This window comes from Capra hircus, chromosome 3 (assembly GCF_001704415.2).
Source record: "Capra hircus breed San Clemente chromosome 3, ASM170441v1, whole genome shotgun sequence".
Classification (NCBI taxonomy): Eukaryota; Metazoa; Chordata; class Mammalia; order Artiodactyla; family Bovidae; genus Capra; species Capra hircus.
In genome coordinates this window covers 103,672,465-103,690,496 of record NC_030810.1, presented here as the reverse complement: position 1 = coordinate 103,690,496, position 18,032 = coordinate 103,672,465, and the positions used below count along the sequence as shown (strand labels likewise).

At 49.7% G+C, this 18,032-nt stretch overlaps 3 protein-coding genes across 14 annotated transcripts; 2 read left to right on the top strand and 1 right to left on the bottom strand.

Moving 5' to 3' along the window:
• Positions 2,110–4,743, top strand: JTB (jumping translocation breakpoint). The gene is made up of 5 exons (XM_013977098.2): positions 2,110–3,059; positions 3,205–3,242; positions 3,454–3,536; positions 3,975–4,054; positions 4,425–4,743. The coding sequence occupies exons 1-5, from the start codon at positions 2,977–2,979 to the stop codon at positions 4,579–4,581; spliced, it is 441 nt and encodes a 146-aa protein (XP_013832552.1). The 5' UTR covers positions 2,110–2,976; the 3' UTR covers positions 4,582–4,743.
• On the bottom strand, positions 5,112–10,567 carry CREB3L4 (cAMP responsive element binding protein 3 like 4). Of its 10 annotated transcripts, none has more exons than XM_005677480.3 (10): positions 9,896–10,560; positions 9,510–9,690; positions 8,945–9,191; positions 8,685–8,800; positions 6,616–6,708; positions 6,377–6,483; positions 6,191–6,259; positions 6,009–6,093; positions 5,718–5,814; positions 5,112–5,585 (listed from the first exon to the last, which is right to left on the bottom strand). In XM_005677480.3, the coding sequence occupies exons 1-10, from the start codon at positions 9,982–9,984 to the stop codon at positions 5,392–5,394; spliced, it is 1,278 nt and encodes a 425-aa protein (XP_005677537.2). In that variant the 5' UTR covers positions 9,985–10,560; the 3' UTR covers positions 5,112–5,391. The 10 variants fall into 10 exon arrangements, with proteins under 10 accessions (XP_005677537.2, XP_005677538.2, XP_013832577.2 ...); XM_005677481.3 differs by having other exon boundaries at positions 9,510–9,687; XM_013977123.2 differs by having other exon boundaries at positions 8,685–9,191; positions 9,896–10,563.
• On the top strand, positions 8,156–17,662 carry SLC39A1 (solute carrier family 39 member 1). Of its 3 annotated transcripts, none has more exons than XM_005677473.3 (4): positions 8,156–8,229; positions 14,370–14,588; positions 14,755–14,885; positions 16,015–17,662. In XM_005677473.3, the coding sequence occupies exons 2-4, from the start codon at positions 14,402–14,404 to the stop codon at positions 16,669–16,671; spliced, it is 975 nt and encodes a 324-aa protein (XP_005677530.1). In that variant the 5' UTR covers positions 8,156–8,229; positions 14,370–14,401; the 3' UTR covers positions 16,672–17,662.

The following is an 18,032-nucleotide window of genomic DNA, read 5'->3' as shown; positions in this document are numbered from 1 at the left end:
TCTAGATTCCATATGTATGCGTTAGTATATGGTATTTTTATCTTTCTGACTTACTTCACTCTGTACAATAGGCTCTAGGTTCATCCACCTCATAGAACTGACCAAAAGTGTTCCTTTTATGACTAAGTAATATTCCATTTTATGTATATACCACAGCTTCTTTATCCATTCATCTGTCCATGGACATCTAGGTTGCTTCCATGTTCTAGCTATTGTAAATAGTGCTGCAATAAATTCACAGTATTTTTCTAAACAGCAAAATTATCTCACAGACTTGATCTTTTATCAAGATGATGAAAATATCAGATTTGGTTTAGGCAAAGTACCACTAGAAGTTTTACTCAAGGAAATGATCGATGTTCAAGGAATTTAAAACATCCTCAAGCCTGCAGTGGAGAAGTGGATAGCACAACCGTGGAGTCATGGGCAAAGTCTTTTTGTGTGCTGCTGCTTCTGCTGGTAAAAGACAACACTCAGAAAAAAAGAGTCTGACAGTGCCAGAAGGACTAAGAAAATAATTTGGTACATGAATTAAGTATCTAAGCTTCAGTGAAGTGATAATCCTTATTATCTGTGGCTTATGTTTGAATTCTGTACTCAACTGCCCAGCTAGTTTAATTCACTCAAGAGATGAGGAAAGACTTGCATTTTGTGAGTCCCGGCAAGAAGACTGACGGGCCTCTTTGTCATACCCCAGAGTGGATATTTTAAAATCCAGTTTCAGCATAGAGACCCTGTTTAGTTGCTTGGTACAATTAGTGGGACTGAGTAAGGAGTAACAGAATGCTATGTTTTGACCAAAACTTATCATAGCTAAAAAATACTGAGGGGAAAAACCCCCATACCCTACTTTCTATCACATAGAACTATTGACAAATAATATACAGACAAATAGTAACCTAAAGGAACAAATTAATACTTACAAGCAAAATTGAAACTCAGCCCTCACCGGAGTATTGTTTTCTCATCTCCTACCCAATGATCTTTCCAGTCTGTTAGTTCTTGTCCTTGAGCAGTCAGATTTCAGTCTGATGGGAAGACAGAATCTATGGGACATAGCACCAGATACACTGTTTGTTTTTTTGGCTGTGCTGTCTTCACTGTGTGCAGGCTTTCTCTAGTTGTGGCAGGTAGAGGCTAATCTTTGTTGTGGTGCACAGGCTTCTCATTGAGGTGGTTTCTCTTGTGGAGGAGCACAGGGTCCAGGCCCAGAGACTCGGCAGTTGCAGCACGCAAGCTTTAGAGCACTTGGGCTTCAGTAGTTGCAGAGTGTGGTCTTGGTAGTCGTGGCTCATGGGATTAGTTGCCCTGAGGCATATGGCATCTTCCAGGATCAGGGATTGAACGCGTGTCCCCTGCATTGGCAGGTGTATTCTTATTCATTGGACCATCATAAGAGTCCACACAACACATAATGTTAATTGCCAAAAGTGCTCTAGCTCTTACAGATGTGGGGGAGAGTAGCTGTGGCCTTTAGGCTAGAAAGACTTCTTGAGGGAGGAGAGTGTGGAGCAGAATTAACAAGGAAAAAGTATGGGAATTTCTTTGATCTTGAGAGGCAGGATACAGATTATTAATAGGGCCTAGATTTACTTGAAAGTGTTAGTTGCACAGTCATGTCTGACTCTGTGACCCCATGGACTGTAACCAGGCTTCTCTGTCCATGGAATTCTCCAAGCAAGAACACTGGCATAGGTTGCCATTTCCTTCTCCAGGGGATCTTCCTGACCCAGGGATTCTTCCTGACCCACATTCTGCCAAGGTTTGACTCCACAGGGATGGAAAACAGGCACAAATCTGTGGCCTGGGAGTTGAAAGTCTGGACTTAGGCCTCAGCTTCCCTACTAGCTGTATGATCTTGGACAAGTAACAGACTGAGCTTATTCATTAAACAGGGACAATACCAACTGACTCCTCAGGATTACAGAAGAGAATCAAAATGAGCTTAAATTCAAAAAGTATGATACAAATGTGAGGCAATAGAAGAAAACAAAGTACTTTAATGAATATTTCCTTTGCATCTTTCAATCCCATGGACATGTAGCCTGGTGGGCTACAGTCCGTGGGGTCGCAAAGAGTCGGACACGACTTAGCGACTAAACGTGGTCCCATCTAAGTAGAACTGAGTGGGAGCCCAGAGACAGGGGAAGCCTTCACATTCACAGAGTTTCGGATATTGCTGCCCCTTGAGGGAGGAGAAAGTAACAGTTTTGCCTTCAGCTCTGGAACACCAACCCAGCTTCTCCCCTTGATCATCGCTCAAGGTGGGAAGGGGGAGGAGTGTAAGAAAATCGGAGGCTTAATTGTGAGTCCTCGGGTTTTATGGAGAGAGGAAAGTCCTGAGAGGGCGGAGTATCGTTCCTTTTCATGTCTCGCCGTTGCCCAAAGGGGCAAACAGGTGACAGCCCAGGGAGATACGGCAACGAACGATAGGCTGACCGCCGCCATTTTCTGCGTTCCCGCAAAAGACTACCAGGACCAGAATGCAACGGTGCGCCAAGCCAGTGGGTCGCAACGCGCCGCGCGAGTGCAGGGAGATCCAACTCCCAGGGAGCAGCGGGCGGAAGACTACGAGGCCCATCAGACCAGCCGCGGGCCCCCGTCTCCCATCACTGGCCTAGCTCTGGAAACGGGCCCGCGCCCAGGTTCCTCCGCGCGCAACATGGCCCCGCCGGGAGCGGAAGCGGAGCCGAGGGAATGCTAGGGCCGTACGCCTCCTCGGCCTTTCGTCTGGACCGTACCGGTCGAAGAAGGAAACTCACGGTCCTACCCAAAAAATGCGTGTTGCCTTTTCTCGCCGTGGCCATGGGGGCGTACGGACAGAGCCTTTAATCTGATAGGCAACTCCAGCATTTCGCAGCCCTGAGTTGGAACCTCTCGGAGGACTGCCGTGTAAGCGCGGACTCGGCGTTCCGACCGAGGCACGAGGACAGGCAGGCAGGTCCCTCTGTCCCGACAGGTGCGACGCAGCACTCCATGCCGGCGGGCGCGGGGGGGCGTGGCCTCCCCCAGGGCCACCGCCTCTGCTGGTTGCTCTGCGCGTTCACTTTAAGGCTCTGGTAAGGAGGGGCTGAGGGCAGGGCAAAGGAGGGCATGCGAGGATCGTGTCGTCCCCGTTCCCCGCGTCCCAGGACCGCGGAGGTGGAGTGGGGGTTCCCTGTTTCCTGGCTTCTGACTTTTGCCCCTTCCCCCCATCCGCTGCAGCCAAGCAGAGGCTCCCGTGCGGGAAGAGAAACTGTCAGGTGGGTGATGGTCTGGAACTCGTCGCTCCTATAATTTTGTTTTGACATCTTCCCATATTCCAAGAGATGAAGTGGGAAAGGGCAGTACCACGTGGGACGAGGGCATTCAACAACTGTGCTGGGAAGTTGATGGGCAGAATTTTAGGGGAGAAGAATTGAGGGCAGAAATTTCGGAAGGAAGTCTGAGGCTTGCATTTCTCTTCCTCTCTAGTGAGCACCTCAAATTTGCCGTGCTGGCTGGTGGAAGAGTTTGTGGTGGCCGAAGAGTGTGCTCCGTGTTCTAATTTCCAGGCTGTGAGTATCTGTTTTCTCTCCCTTTTTTCTCACACTGAATCAGACTGGGACGGTGTGACTGTCTCAGGAGTGCCTTTGCATTGTCTTTTGGCCTTTTTTCTTGACGTCTCAGTGTAAGTCCAGATCTGAACTTGTCTTCCTCCTGTTCCTTTCCAAGTTAATGGCGACCTTCAGCTAATAACTGTGGTCTGCTCAATTTTAATCTAGTAGGCTCCAGAACCTGCCCGTGCCTCTCCTAGGCTGTTGAGCCTGAAGCGTTCTTACTGACACATACTCCTGGTCATGTAAACACCATCCTGTCACCCCTGCCCCGCAACTCCTCCTTAGTTCTCTGTTGCCTACCAGCCCCGAGCCATAGCACTTAGACAACTGGTCATGGTGCCCTGCTTCTCCTGCTGCCCCTTCCTAACATGTGCTCTGATGCTTTCCTCCTGGCAGAAAACCACCCCTGAGTGTGGTTCCACAGGATATGTGGAGAAAATAACATGCAGCTCATCTAAGAGGAGTGAGTTCAAAAGGTAAGTGCTGGTTCTCTTCTTGAACCCTCCTGGGTCACTTCCTCCTGTGACTTTAGGTAAACATCCTGCCTCTTCCTTTTCCTCTGGAGGTAGCTGGCATATTGGAGAGGGGAGGGGATTTGGAGCCAAATTATTTGAACCCAAGTCCCAGCTCTCCTCCCATGATTTTTTATCAGTCAAATTGGTTAGTATCAGCTCTGTTTATCTCACTAAAAATTAAATATTTGAGGGGGATTAATATATTGTAAAACACATTAGAAGGCTGACTCTGGTTTTCTCTCTTCCCTTTGGAGATACCTTCATTAGGATGAAGGGGGAAGGGGAGGCTCTCTGATCTTTTCTGGGGATAACTGTTTCTTCTTGCCCTCAGCTGCCGCTCAGCTCTGATGGAACAACGCTTATTCTGGAAATTTGAAGGGGCTGTCATAGGTCTGGCCTTGGTCTTTGCTTGCCTTGTCATCGTTCGTCAGCGACAGCTGGACAGAAAGGCTCTGGAAAAGGTCCGGAAGCAAATTGAGTCCATATAGCTACTTTTTCTCCTTTCATCTGGGTCTTAGAAACCCTGCCTCAGACAGGAGGTAGAATAAACTGACTTGTGCCCTGGTTCTCTGGAACCTTGTGGTAGCACCCCCTTTCTCTCATCTTCCCCATCTATATAATTAATGAGCAGAATAAAAAGAGTAAAATCATTTCCTTCCCTATCTGTAATTTGGTTTGGGGCAGGAAGTCATGGGGTGGTAGAGAGGGAAAGAGGGTAGTGATTTTAGGCCCCAGTTTACCAGGTACCTATCTTCTTCCTCTTCCACTGCTGCTACTGCTAAGTCGCTTCAGTCGTGTCCGACTCTGTGCGACCCCATAGACGGGGGCCCATTGTCTCTGGGATTCTCCAGGCAAGAACACTGGAGTGGGTTGCCATTTCCTCCTCCAATGCATGAAAGTGAAAAGCGAAAGTGAAGTCGCTCAGTCGTGCTCGACTCTTAGCGACCCCATGGACTGCAGCCTACCAGGCTCCTCCATCCATGGGATTTTCCACTACTTACTTAAAACTGTCAGGATATAGTTTTACCAAAAAAAAGTTTATTTCTTAGCCAAAACATCAGTTTCCCTTTAACCCTGTCCTTGAAGAAATAAAATCACAAATACATAATGAAAGTATTTGAGCTTCCCCCTGATATAGGCCAACTAAGCCATGGGGTACAGACATCAAGGGCATCTTTATGGGATTCAGAACCCTGAGGCCAAAGAGCCCTGAGTGGGAACCCCAGGAGGAAGCATAACAGTAGCAGAGCCCTGGATTCGTTATTGTGATTGGGAAGTGAGCCAGGAGGTGTTACAGCTTACATTTCATCTGCATGTAACACGGTTCTGATGTGCCTGCTGGGGCCTGCCCTCCCTCCCACCTTCTGGAGCAGTGTCCTGGTTGAGCTGTTTGCACCCCTGGCCCCAGGTGGCCCCTCCAGTCTGGACTCTACCACTGCGTTTTCAGGATTCTCTGTCATGTCCCTGTGAGTCAGAATGTTCCTGGAAATCACTGTGGAGTGAAGGAAAAAGGTCAGTAGAAAAATGCTCCCTCCCTTGGTCAGGGATCCTAGACAGGACAGGGCCTCCCTCCCACTTCTTGATTACCCAGAAAACAGAGTTCCTTCTTGCCCTTGCCTCTCACCTCCATGAGGCTGGTAATCCTCAGGCCCGGCTTCTGGCAGGCCCTGAAAGGGGCTGAAGCTGGGCAAGATGATGAGAGCCAAGGAGAAAAGAAGGATCTGGGAAGAAGCAAGAGGACACTTGGGTTGTGGGGACCATCAAGGAAGGGGGCAGAGGGCAGAGTGACTAGGGGGCAGTTGAGGTCATCAAAGATGGGAGAATAGGTCCGTCTAGGAAGTGAGGTGCATAGGGGTGGAAATGTGGCAGAAGGTAGAGGAGGTGACGGGGGAGATGGGAAATAGACCAATGGTACCAGAACACAAGTGCTAGTCTGGGCAGCTTTGTTGGAGGTTTGAACGATAAGCATCTGCAGCTGGCGGAGCTGAGTCACCAGGGAGCTGGGAAACAAGGAACGAAGAGTCAGATCTCTTGGGAACCAGGGCCCAAGAATGTGTGCAGCACACTTCCCCCAGCACGCAGACTGTCTTCACTCACATGTTGTGCCTCTCTAGCTCCTGGACTTTTCTCTGTAGTTCCTGGTTCTGTGCAGCACAGGCAGCCACCCTAGGGAGGGTGAGAAGGTCGGATGAGGTTTGGTAATCATGTGCATCCCTGACCTCACCAGCCTTGGTAAGGACAGGGGCCCAGGCTTGAAGCAAAGAAACGTGAATCCAAACATACCTGCTCTCTAGGCCATCAATGTACTCCTTTTTCCGCCGCCGGCTATCCTGAGCTGACTGCTTGTTACGGATTTTCCTTCTGACCTTCTTGAGAACCCTCTCCTCTGCCTGGAGGCCCAGGGTGTGTCAGTCCTGGGCCCTCAGCCTCCCCCAACTCCTCAACTTTGTCCTGCTCTCCTGGCTCCTCAGAGGCCTTGATAGGGCTGCAGTACTGGGATACCCTTGGGGGAAGCGTGTTACCTTGGTGAGGGGCAGGTGAGAGGGTAGGGAAACCCCTTCCTGTCCTAGCAGCCGCTTCTCCTCTTCTGTCAGGAACAAAGTTTGACAGGGCAGCTGCTGGGGCATGAGAGAAGATGAGAATGGAGAGAGGGTCATCCCATTCTCAAGACTGTTCCCCTCTCATGCCTCCTGGGGAGTGTTTCCTGTTTGCTCTGAGGAATAACAAACCATGAAATGAAATGAGGGGCAGGGACCTTAATTCAGACAGACTCTCAGTTAAGCCACAGGAACTTCCTGAGGCTGCCTAGGGAAAGAGGAGGTGGTTTTGTCGTATTTTTTGTCCACAGACTTAGGCCCTTGGCAGTCTGACCAGGCTAGGGAGGACCTATTCTGATGCACGTTTCTGCAGACCTTACGAGTATCTGGAGAGGATATGGAGTAACTCACTAAGGTAGAGTTTGCTTACTCTTACAGCAGACAAATGATTCATCTTCAGCCATTAACTTCAGTTTGGCAGTGTTACTGTTGCCTGTCAGCCACAAGGAGATCCCTGGGGTGGTGGCTTGTTCTCCCCTCAAGTCTGAGCCCTACTTCTCAGACTGAAGTTCTGTTCCCTCTCAAAGAATGCCCCAAAGGCAACCAGACTGAACAGAGTATGTGGGGAGCGTAGATGGTGTCTGCTTAATGTGGGCCCATCAACTGAGTAGCTTACTTTTCTAACTAATACTCCTTTTTGAAAGATTTATACTTCACTTTGTGACTCAAGAGGAAATTGCTTTTTGCCTTCTGATGATCTTTGACTTTTTAGCTAAACCACTCTACCTCTGACTTTTTCTGATGTTCCTTTCTTGCTTCTGATACTGTTTGGTGCTATATTAGAGGGGTGTCCCTCCCAATCCACCTAATCAAAATCTCTGAAAATGAAGCCTAGAGGGTATTTATTTATTATTTTCTTGGCTGTGCCATGTAGCTTGCAGCGTCTTAGTTCCCAACCAGTGATCGATTCCATACCCCCCTGCAGTGGAACCCCTGAGTCCTAACCACTGGATTGCCAGGGAATTCCCCTAGAAGATATATTTTAAAAACAATACCAGGGCTTCCCTGGTGGCTTGGTAGTGAAGAATCTGCCTGCCAATGCAGGAGACATGGGTTCAGTGTCTGATCTGGGAAGAGCCCATACGCCCTCAAGCCCGTGTCCCACAAGAGAAGCTACCACAATGAGAAACCTGCTCACCACAACTAGAGAGTGGCCCTGACTCCTCACAACTAGAGAAAAGCCTGCACAGCAATGAAGACCTAACACAAAAAAAATTAAATTAAAAATAAATAAAATTTTAAAAAAACAACAACAACTAGGACTTCCCTGGCAATCCACTACAAATGCCCTAGAGTTTTTGATGCACACACAAGTTTAGATGCCTCAGGCTTTTTAAGATTCCTCAGCCCAAGATTCTAAGGTGCTTGGCTTGGCTTCTGGTTTCAGCTTCAATTACAGATTTGCAGGGAGGCTAGAACTTACTCCCTGCCTTTTTGCACACAAGGAGTTCTTTTCAGGATAAAGAGAGGAACAGTGACCTGGGCAAGGCCCCTTCTTCATCCTCACTGCAAGGAACCAGCCTAGCTCCCCTCGGGAAGGTATGTGACATGTCACACCCCTATGCTGTAACTATGGGCAGTGGGTGACTGCTGAACTATTATTCCAATACAAACTGTAATTGCAGTTGCTTCTACACCCTGTGCCCAGTAACCAGTTGGATTCCCAGGCGGCCCATCCCATTTCCATGTCCTGACTCAAGGCTGAGACAATGGCCCTAACTGAGTAGGCGGTGCACGCAGGACCAGGCTTTCTCCTGAGCCCTATCCTTGGATTCCCTCACCCTATCCTCTCCTTAACCGAGATACTACCCCCTTAACCCCAAGGGCTTCTGTCTCTCTTGTCCATTCCTGCTCACATCTCTCTGGCATTCAGGCCCAATGCCACAAAAACTGGGGCAAAGAAAATGTTCAGCATCAGTTTCCCCTCCCTCAACCCCTTTTCCCCAGTTCTGTGTATCAGAGAGTACTGAGTCCAGTGACTCCCCGAGACTCACCAGGGCTGCAGGAGGCACTGAGTTTACAGTAGCTGCCGTGGGCAGGATGTGAGCATCAGGAGGCAGCTCACTGACCACGCAGGCATCAGGCACCGCAAATGGTGGGCTCCACTGATCTGAGGGAGACGTAAGTGGCTGGGAGAAAGGATGTGGATGGCCACAGGCTCTGGGCAGTGGCATAGGTTGGGGAAACCCCCTTAACTGCAGGGTTAGGACTGGACCTAGAGGGCCAATGTCCCCTTCCCACAAAGAACACTGACCTAGTTGGATGGAGATGAGGCCTACAGCTGGCCCGGCTTCCCCCTGCATCCTCTCCAGGGTCCCTGCCTCATAGACAACCTCATAGAGGGCAGGGGAACTGGGTGGCTTGGGGGCAGGGGGACTGTCTGGATGGCCGGGATCCTCAGAGATTCCACTGTCACTGCCGGGAGATGCTTCTGAGCAGTAAACTTGATTGGGGTCAATGAAAAGTTTCAGGAAATCTTCAGGCTCACTCTCTTGAAGACCCTACAGTAGAAGAGGGTGTGAATGTGTATAGGGAAGAACTCTGGAAGTCCTATCTAATGTCAAGACTAGATCAGTGTCAGTCCCTTCTGTCCTTGGACATGAGGGTAGTTACAGCTCATGTCTGAACTCTGGAAGTCCTATCTAATGTCAAGACTAGATCAGTTTCAGTCCCTTCTGTCCTTGGACATGAGGGTAGTTACAGCTCATGTCTATTTTAGGGGCTCTGTCTTCAGACCTCTAAGTGGAAACTGAAGCCTCTTGCACTTCTTACTACAAGAGATGTCTCAACCCATACCCATTCCCATTCATCACACTCACACAGCCGTGGCCCCCACTGCACTCCCAGCTTTGCAGCCCCTGTTCCTGTAGCCTAGTCACTGGAACCTCTGAAGGTGGACCATGGAGTCCCAGCTCCAGGAAAGATCCTGTTGAGAAGACATCTTCTGGAAGTTCCAGACACATGTCCAGCAGGTCAGGGGTACTGAAATCCATGGTTCTGCTGGGAGGCATGGGGGAGGGGGCGGCAGTTGCAGGAGAACGAGGGCTCTCCCGCTCCCCCACCCCACAGTTTCTGAGCTCCTCTCCCTTTTCCATTATACCCCTTTCTCCCCTGTGCAGCCCCCTCAGATGTCACTCCAGCGATCTCTCCTTCGACCTTATCCCTCTGGTTCAGACCAACAGGCACCCCCCCTGGGTATTATTACCTGTTTCGAAGAGCCCAGCCCTGCCAAGCCAGCCTAGCTCGTCGATGGCCCCAAACAGTACACCTTTTCTTTCTTCCAGGATCTCGCATCCTGGACCTGCCTAGCCAAACCCCGCCCCCAGCCTTACACTACAGAAGTGGGTTGTACCCAGCCAAGAGCCATGGTAGGGAAGCAGTATCTGGAACAGTGATTAAGAGGCTGAGTGTCCACAAACCGGGTTTAAGACATCAGCCTGGCCCCTTCTGCCTCAGTTTCTCCTAGTGACAGCAGATCTTCCTGAGGGTTTGATGGCTCCTCAGGGAAGGCTAGAGATGTCTGTGAATGGAGCACAGGACGCTTGGTGCCTGTTCTTTAGCCTTCAGTTTTATAGACGGGAGACTGCCGCGGGGCTGAAAACAGGAGAGAAGTGTCCATAGGACTGCCGCAGACCGACAGAGGCACCCCTCCCCCACTCCATGGCGCTCCTCCCCCAGTTGAGTCTGATTGGAAGCTAAAGAGGGGCTGTGCCTTGAGCCCACGGGATTACCCTCTGCAGGCAGGCTCCTCCGTAACTGGTGGGAATTGGCTGTCAAGAGAGAGGGGGAGAGAAGCCAATGCAGCCAGAGCATTTGTCTGGCAGGGATTTGGTTCATGAGAAGGAGGGTAAGAGCCAGACGATTTACAGTAGGGAAGGGGGTGGGGTGAGGGGAAGTTCCGGGAATGTGGGCAGAGGCTTGGTTTGGTTTCACTTGCCACGTGACTCCGAATCTAGGCCGGGAGTAAATAACCAGACAGCGCTTTGACTTTGGAAAGTCGCGCAATCGTGGGTTGTTCAAATCCGTAATCCATGCAGTATGCTATTGATAAAGAACAGCAATTATGTATACATACTCACAGGTTAACTAATGGAGGGACAAGGGTCTAGAAAACTGCAAAAGGTTAAAATACTCGGATGTGGTTTGGGAGTTTGACTAATTTTTTGCATATAGTTACCAGTAATAGTATCCAGTATGTATTCTGCATTTGTATAATTTACAATTTTACCAAAGAGGAGACAGATAACATGACACAAATGTAAGAACACCAAAAGTTGGGACATTTTGCCTTCATCTAGAGACTGATGGCCCAGGAACTCACTTTGAATAAAATAATGGGGCTTCCCTGGCAGTCCAGTGGTTGGGACTGCCTGCTCCCAGCTCAGACAGTGCAGGCTCAGTCCCTGGGTGGGAAGCTACAATCCAACATGCATTTGGGCATGCCCCCCCCCAAATTTTTTTAATGGAGCTATACTGATTAGGTATGATTTTCATCTGCCTCCCAACAGTACTTCAGATAAAGATTAGTTCAGTGAATAAACCACACAAATTTGGGGCATATATCTGGAGAAAACCATAATTTGAAAAAGATACATGCACCCAAATGTTCATTGCAGCAGTATTTACTACAGGCAGGACATGGAAGCAATCTAAATACCCATCAACAGAGGAAAGGATAAAGAAGATAAGGTACATATATACAATGGAATATTACTTAGCCATAAAAAAGAAAATTAACGCCATTTGCAGGAACGTGGGTGGACTTTGAGGTTATCATCCTGAGTGAAGTAAGTCAAATACAAATATCATATAATATCCCTTATATATGGAATCTAAAGAAAAGGTACAAATGAACTTATCTACAAAACAGAAATAGAGTTACAGATGTAGAAAACAAATTCACCATTTCTAGGGTGTAAGGGAGGGGGAGGAGTAAATTGGAAGATTGGGACTGACACATACATACTACTCTGTATAAAATAGAGAGCTGGAACTTCCCTGGTGGTCTAGTAGTTAAGACTCTGCTTTCCAATGAAGAGGGCACAGGTTCGGACCATGGTCAGGGAACTAAGATCCCACATGCCTCAACGTATGGCCAAATAATAAATAATAATAAAATAATAGATAACTAATCAGGACCTACTGTATAGCACAGGAAAATTACTCAATGCTCTGTAGTGAGCTATATGGGGAAAAAAATCTAAAAAGAGTGGATATATGTATATGTATAATTGACTTTTTTTGCTGTACACCTGAAAGAAAAACAACATTGCAAATCAACTATACTCCAATAAAAAATTTTAAATCATAATTTAAAAATAAATAAAGCACAGAAACTTGGGATGTGGATTCACAATTCAAATGGGTATTCTTCCTGTGAAAATTTAGATAGGTTGAAGGTAAAGAGAAGAATAGGATCTAATCGTTATTGAGTAACTGATATATGGTCAGGCATTTTTATGTTACCCATATAATTCTTATAGCAATTCACAGCTGGCAGAGGGAAGTTAAACGATTTTCTCAAGATTACTCTTGTTGACTAAAAAAAATTGCTCTATCTAAAAGCTCAGAATTATGTTTTATTTGGTGGTCTTTCTGAGGCCTTCAGGCCCCGGAGGCAGCCTCTCAGATAGCTCTGAGGGACAACTCCAAAAAGATAAGGGAGGAATCAGGATACATAGTTTTTGCAACAAAGACCAGGTATTCAGAACATCAAAAGATTACTATTAATTAAAGAAAACCAGATATCTCAAGTTAATGAATTTAGCACTTCTCTGTGTATGGATAGACATTAACAGTTTGCGCTCATTGAAGTTATTTTGATTTGCACCTTAGCTATGTGGGGACACTATCCTGTTCTTTCCCATCTTGAGTCCCCTCAGGGGTTACTTTAGGGAGGTGGCTGCAATGACTAAGGGCTTGGCAGCCGGGCAGCCCATTCCTCTCCATTTTGAGTTCTTTCTGGGCTCACCACGCAGCTGTCCTGGCTAGATGGCTCCAACATCCTTTGTTTACTCATATGGCAAGAAACGTTTTTCGTTTATACTTTGTAAGTAGCTGAACCAAGATTTGAATGACTTGGTTCATTCAGGGAACAGAAAACAGAAAAGAGGCTGATGCAGCTGGAGGGAGAGAAGATAGATCCAGGTGAGATTGGAGAGAATCCTGGCCAGCTGTCCTGAGGCATGGTGAGGATAGACTGGGGTGTGCGGAGAGAGGCTCCTCATCAAGTGGGGTTTCAGCAACCCCTTAGAGGGGTCCCACCACTTTACCCACTTGAACAGGCAGAAGGCTGCACCCGTCAGCTCCCACCATTGGTACCTCAAGAAATACTCTGCTAGCCCTCCCTTTCGATTCTTGTCTTTTTTTCTTCCTTGTGGGTGCTAGGCAAGTGAAATCAAGCAAGGAAGTCAGTCTTAGGAACGGAATGCTTTCCTTTTGGAGCCCTGGTGCCCAGAAGGGGATCTTGGAATCTTCTAAAAGAGATAAGAAGACTTTGGCCCAGGACCAGGCAGATATTCTCAGAGATGTGGAAGGCGGAAGACTTGGGAATGCGGGGGTAGGGTATGGAGCATCATCTTTGCCCGCGGAGAAGCATCTAGGTTTCTCTTTTAGAATCTTCGAAGGATCGAAGCCTTTGCAGACCAGTCAGATCCGCGGGTCTGACCATCACCGAGACCAAGGTTCTCAGATCTAGATGCTCTCTGAATTCCTTTCCCTTGCTCGACCCCCCACCCACAGCTCCGCACTCCCCCAGATCGTCCACGCCTCCGCCGGACTCTGGCTGCCGACCTCTGATTGCTCCTAGCTCACGTCACTCCCAGTCTGGCCCCGCCCTCTAGGCGCTGTCATTGGTCACTGGGGGGCCGGTACGCGGTGGACGCGAGGGGAGGGGGAAAAGAAGGGGAGGGGGCGGGAATTCCCGACTCGCGGCCGGAACCAAGCGGATGCCTTGTAGTGAGACCCTCCAGAGGTGAGTGCTGGGTCCCAGAAAGCGGGATCGGGGTCGGCCACCAAGACCTCCCCGAGCCTAAGAGCCGGAGTCCCAGCTCTCGCATTCTTCTTCAGCTTCCCGGCACTGTGGTGGCCTCAGACCCCGCCTCCCAGAGCCCTGACTTCCAGACACCGCCCTCAGTTGTTGGGTCAGCCCGTTCCTGGACCCCGGACTCCTAGGGCCCCTCTTTGGTCTTCTGTCCCGACATCCCAGCCCTCGGCTTGCAGCAGTCACTCTCTACTTTCAGAGGGATGGCGGCGCTGGGGAAATGGGAGCGGGAAAGCACCCCAACTCGCCCTGTTCAGGTGGTCCACGGAGCTATCCGTGACATCTCTTCTTGAACCCTTTTCGCTTCATCCATTCCTTCCTGGAGGGGGCGGCTGGCATCTCCTTTGCTAAAAGGAGCCCAGCTCCCTAGTTTTCTGGGCGCCTCATGTGAAAGAGTAATGAGCTATTCACACAGTCCCCATACCTCAGTTTCCCCCTTGCTAGGTCCCTGAATAATTCACTTGAAAGGGATAAAATAGGGGAAAGAGGAGTAGCCTCAGGTCAGGAGTGGATGAGTCACTCTGGAATAGGGAAGGTCAGAAAGTGGCTGGGATGAGGGAGCTGCATTCTGCGGGCCATCCTTCCCTTTTCTTTGATACCATATTTCCCTTGTAACCCACTCACTCTATCTTCCTAGGTCTGAGAGTCATTGGAGCTACCGCAGCCACCATGGGGCCCTGGGGAGAGCCAGAGCTCCTGGTGTGGCGCCCCGAGGCAGCAGCCTCAGAGGCCCCAGTGCCCATGGGACTGGAGGTGAAGTTGGGGGCCCTGGTGCTATTGCTGGTGCTCACCCTCATCTGCAGTCTAGTGCCCGTCTGTGTGCTGCGGCGGCTGGGAGCTAACCCTGAAGCCTCAGGTAAGCCTCTCCTTTCCCCTGTTCCATGATGCTTGGCTTAGGGAAGTCCCTGGGGTTAAGGAAGTGGACCTAAGGGGGGACAGCAAGAGTGACCATTGCTTTGATTGGGTAGTGGGGCCTAAAGGGGGTTCATTTACTGATTCCTCTGTGTTCCACTCCTGCCCAGCCTCCCGCCAAAAAGCCCTGAGCCTTGTAAGCTGCTTTGCGGGCGGGGTCTTTCTGGCCACATGTCTCTTGGACCTGCTGCCTGACTACCTGGGTGCTATAGACGAGGCCCTGGCAGCCCTGCATGTGACGGTGAGCCCTGGCCATCTGCATGTGACCCTGTGTATGTGGACGTTCAGTCACACACTCCAGGAGAGGTGGTTTGTATGGATCTGTTTGTGTGTCACTCTATGACTGCACGAGGACTCTTGGCCTATGACCCCATGAGCTGTGAGTTTTAGTCACAGAGCAGCACAACTCTGTGGGTTCTTACGCCCTCAGTCCTTATGTGACCTCTGTGTACCCTTTGAGACAGTGTGAGGAACCTTATTACCAGGTGTATGATCTACTTTGTGAGTGTCTCTAGTTCCAGCTTCCAGGAAGATAATAGCACTCCAAGAATCATCTTTACCCTCTCAGCACTTTCCTGAAGGGTTGGAGATAGAGGTCCCTACCCTACAGGCCTGGGATGGGTAGGAGGCAATTTCCAGGGACCTGGTGTTTCTATAGCCCAAGGAAGAAGGATATGGGGAAGATCATGTCCAAGGCACAGAACAGTCTTATTGGAAAAACTGAGACAGTTGGAGGAACTGAGGAAGTAACACTGACTGTAACCATTTATGTCTGTGACTGAGTGACCTGTGTCTCTGTGTGACTGTGTGTAAGCCTGATTGTCCCTGTGACAGTATGTGGCTTAGTGTGTGAGCACTTGGGAAAGAGGGCCAGTGTGTGGCCTACATGTCACACTCTGCTACGTCAGTGACTTTCAACTGGGGGTGATTTTGCCACCTTTCCAATCCACCCCCCTCCTACTCGCCAGGAAACATTCAGTAATGAAATATTTTTGGTTGTCCCAGCTCAGGGAGGGAGGGCTTGCCTTGCTACTAGCATCTAATGAGTATAGGCTAGGGATGCTGCTAAACATCCAACAGGGCACAGGGCAGCCCTCTACAACAAAGAACTGTCCAATCCAAAATGTTAATAGTACCAAAATTGAGAAACCGTGGTTTCCATGTAACACTGGGAGTGACACCATAATCTGTATGGCTGTATGTCATTCTCAGTCTGTGCACCACGTGACTGTATTTTTGCATAACTGAGAGTGGCTTTGTGTTTGTGTGGGACCCCAGGTCTGTGTAACTGGGACTAAACCCTGCATCTGACTCTTCCTCTCCCTTCTTGGCCTGTCTCCTGAACTCCATGCTGTCCCCTCTGCCCGCAGCTCCAGTTCCCTCTCCAAGAGTTCATCCTGGCCATGGGCTTCTTCCTGGTCCTGGTGATGGAGCAGATCACGCTGGCTTACAAGGAACAGTCGGGACCACCACCTCGAGAGGAGACAAGGGCTCTGCTTGGAACAGTGAATGGTGGGCCACAGCACTGGCACGATGGACTGGGGGTCCCACAGGCAGGCGGAGCCTCATCAGCTCCCTCAGCGCTGCGTGCCTCTGTATTGGTCTTCTCGCTGGCCCTGCATTCAGTGTTTGAAGGGCTGGCGGTGGGGCTGCAGCGAGACCAGGCTCGGGCCATGGAGTTGTGCCTGGCTTTGGTGCTCCATAAGGGTATCCTGGCAGTCAGCTTGTCCCTGCGGCTGCTGCAGAGCCACCTGCGAGCACAGGTGGTGGCTGGCTGTGGGATCCTCTTCTCATGCATGACACCCCTGGGCATTGGACTAGGTACAGCTCTGGCAGAGTCAGCTGGGCCACTACACCAGCTCGCCCAGTCTGTGCTGGAGGGCATGGCGGCTGGCACCTTTCTCTATATCACCTTCCTGGAAATCCTGCCCCAGGAGTTGGCCACTTCTGAGCAGAGAATCCTCAAGGTCATTCTGCTTCTAGCAGGCTTTGCCCTGCTCACTGGCCTGCTCTTTATCCAAATCTAGAAAGCTCCAAGACAGGCAGGGAAGGTTGGGTACCACGTGCCCTTGACCTCCCTCCCCCTCTCCCAGTGTGTGGGGAAAAGGAAGGAGTGGGGAAGGGAGGTATTGAGGGCCAAAAAGTTCTTTGGGAGATAGGCTTGGAGCCTTTGAGACTGTTTGTCCAGTGAGAGGAAATTGGGCAGACAAGAGCCTGACCCCCAGGCCCAAGGGACAAAAGATGGTCAAGTCACTAGAGATATGATTAAGGGACATCAGGATTAGGGAAGACAGTGAGTGCTAGTATCAGGGGTCAGACACTACACATAGGGACAAGTGGATACTTGTAAGGCTGGAGGTGAGCACCCAACCGCTGTGGGGGAATAGAGGCGTAGAGAAGGCATAGGCTGAATTGGCAGTCCTATTGGTTCTAGCCCATTTCAGCCCTCTTTCACTTGGAGTGGTTTCCTCCTACTTTTCTTAGCTCCTACTTTCATATCTATCTTCCTCTTCCCTTCTTCCAGGGCACTAGTGCCAAAAGGCCTCTTCCTGCCAGTTTTGGTACCTCCTCTGGCTTCTCCAGTCCTGCTCACTACTCTCTTTTTAAAGTGCCAAATAAATCCCCTCCTTCTTTCTCAAAGCACAAGTGAAGGTGCTGAGCCCTGGCCAGCACATCAGTGGAAGGGTTCTCCTTGTTTTGGTCCCAGATGGTGAGCTGTGGTAGAAATGTTTGCTGAGCTGGGGATGGGGGCATGTTGGCAGAGTTACCACCCCCCCATTACTGTGCTGCACCCTAGGAGTACTGAACATGCACACGGTGCCCCAAGCCTAGATGATAAACACTGAGCTGCCAAAATTTTTTTTATACTAGAGGATCCCAAGGGGGAAGGGGAAGGCTCACCCCCAGGGTTATTTTTGGGGGAGGGAGGGCTATGCATAGGGCCATATTCTCTAGAATCTATTTTACTAACTGACCTGTTTTGGGAAATGTTACCCAAATAAAACAAGTTTCTATACATCTGTTCGGTATCTGATTCATTTGTCTTGGGAAAGGGGTGGGCACGTGGGGAATCTGAGAGAGTCCGAGTTTCAGATGTTTAGAGCTGCTTTAATATGCCTGGTCTTACTGTCTTCATTCAGGCCCCTCTAGTCCCTTTCCCAGAAAATGACCAAAATTTTCCTCTTGTCTCTTCCTGCTTCCCTCCCTGTCTCCACCCCTTCCTTTTCCTCCCTTTTTCCTTTACTCTCTTTAAACCCTCGCCCTTCGCATTTGTAGGCTCTGGACCAATATAGAACTACATTTCCCAGTTTGCCCCACGCAGGGAGGAACCGAGAGGGAGGAGCAAAATCCCCGGGTCCCGGAGTCAACAGGGCTGCTGGGAAATGGT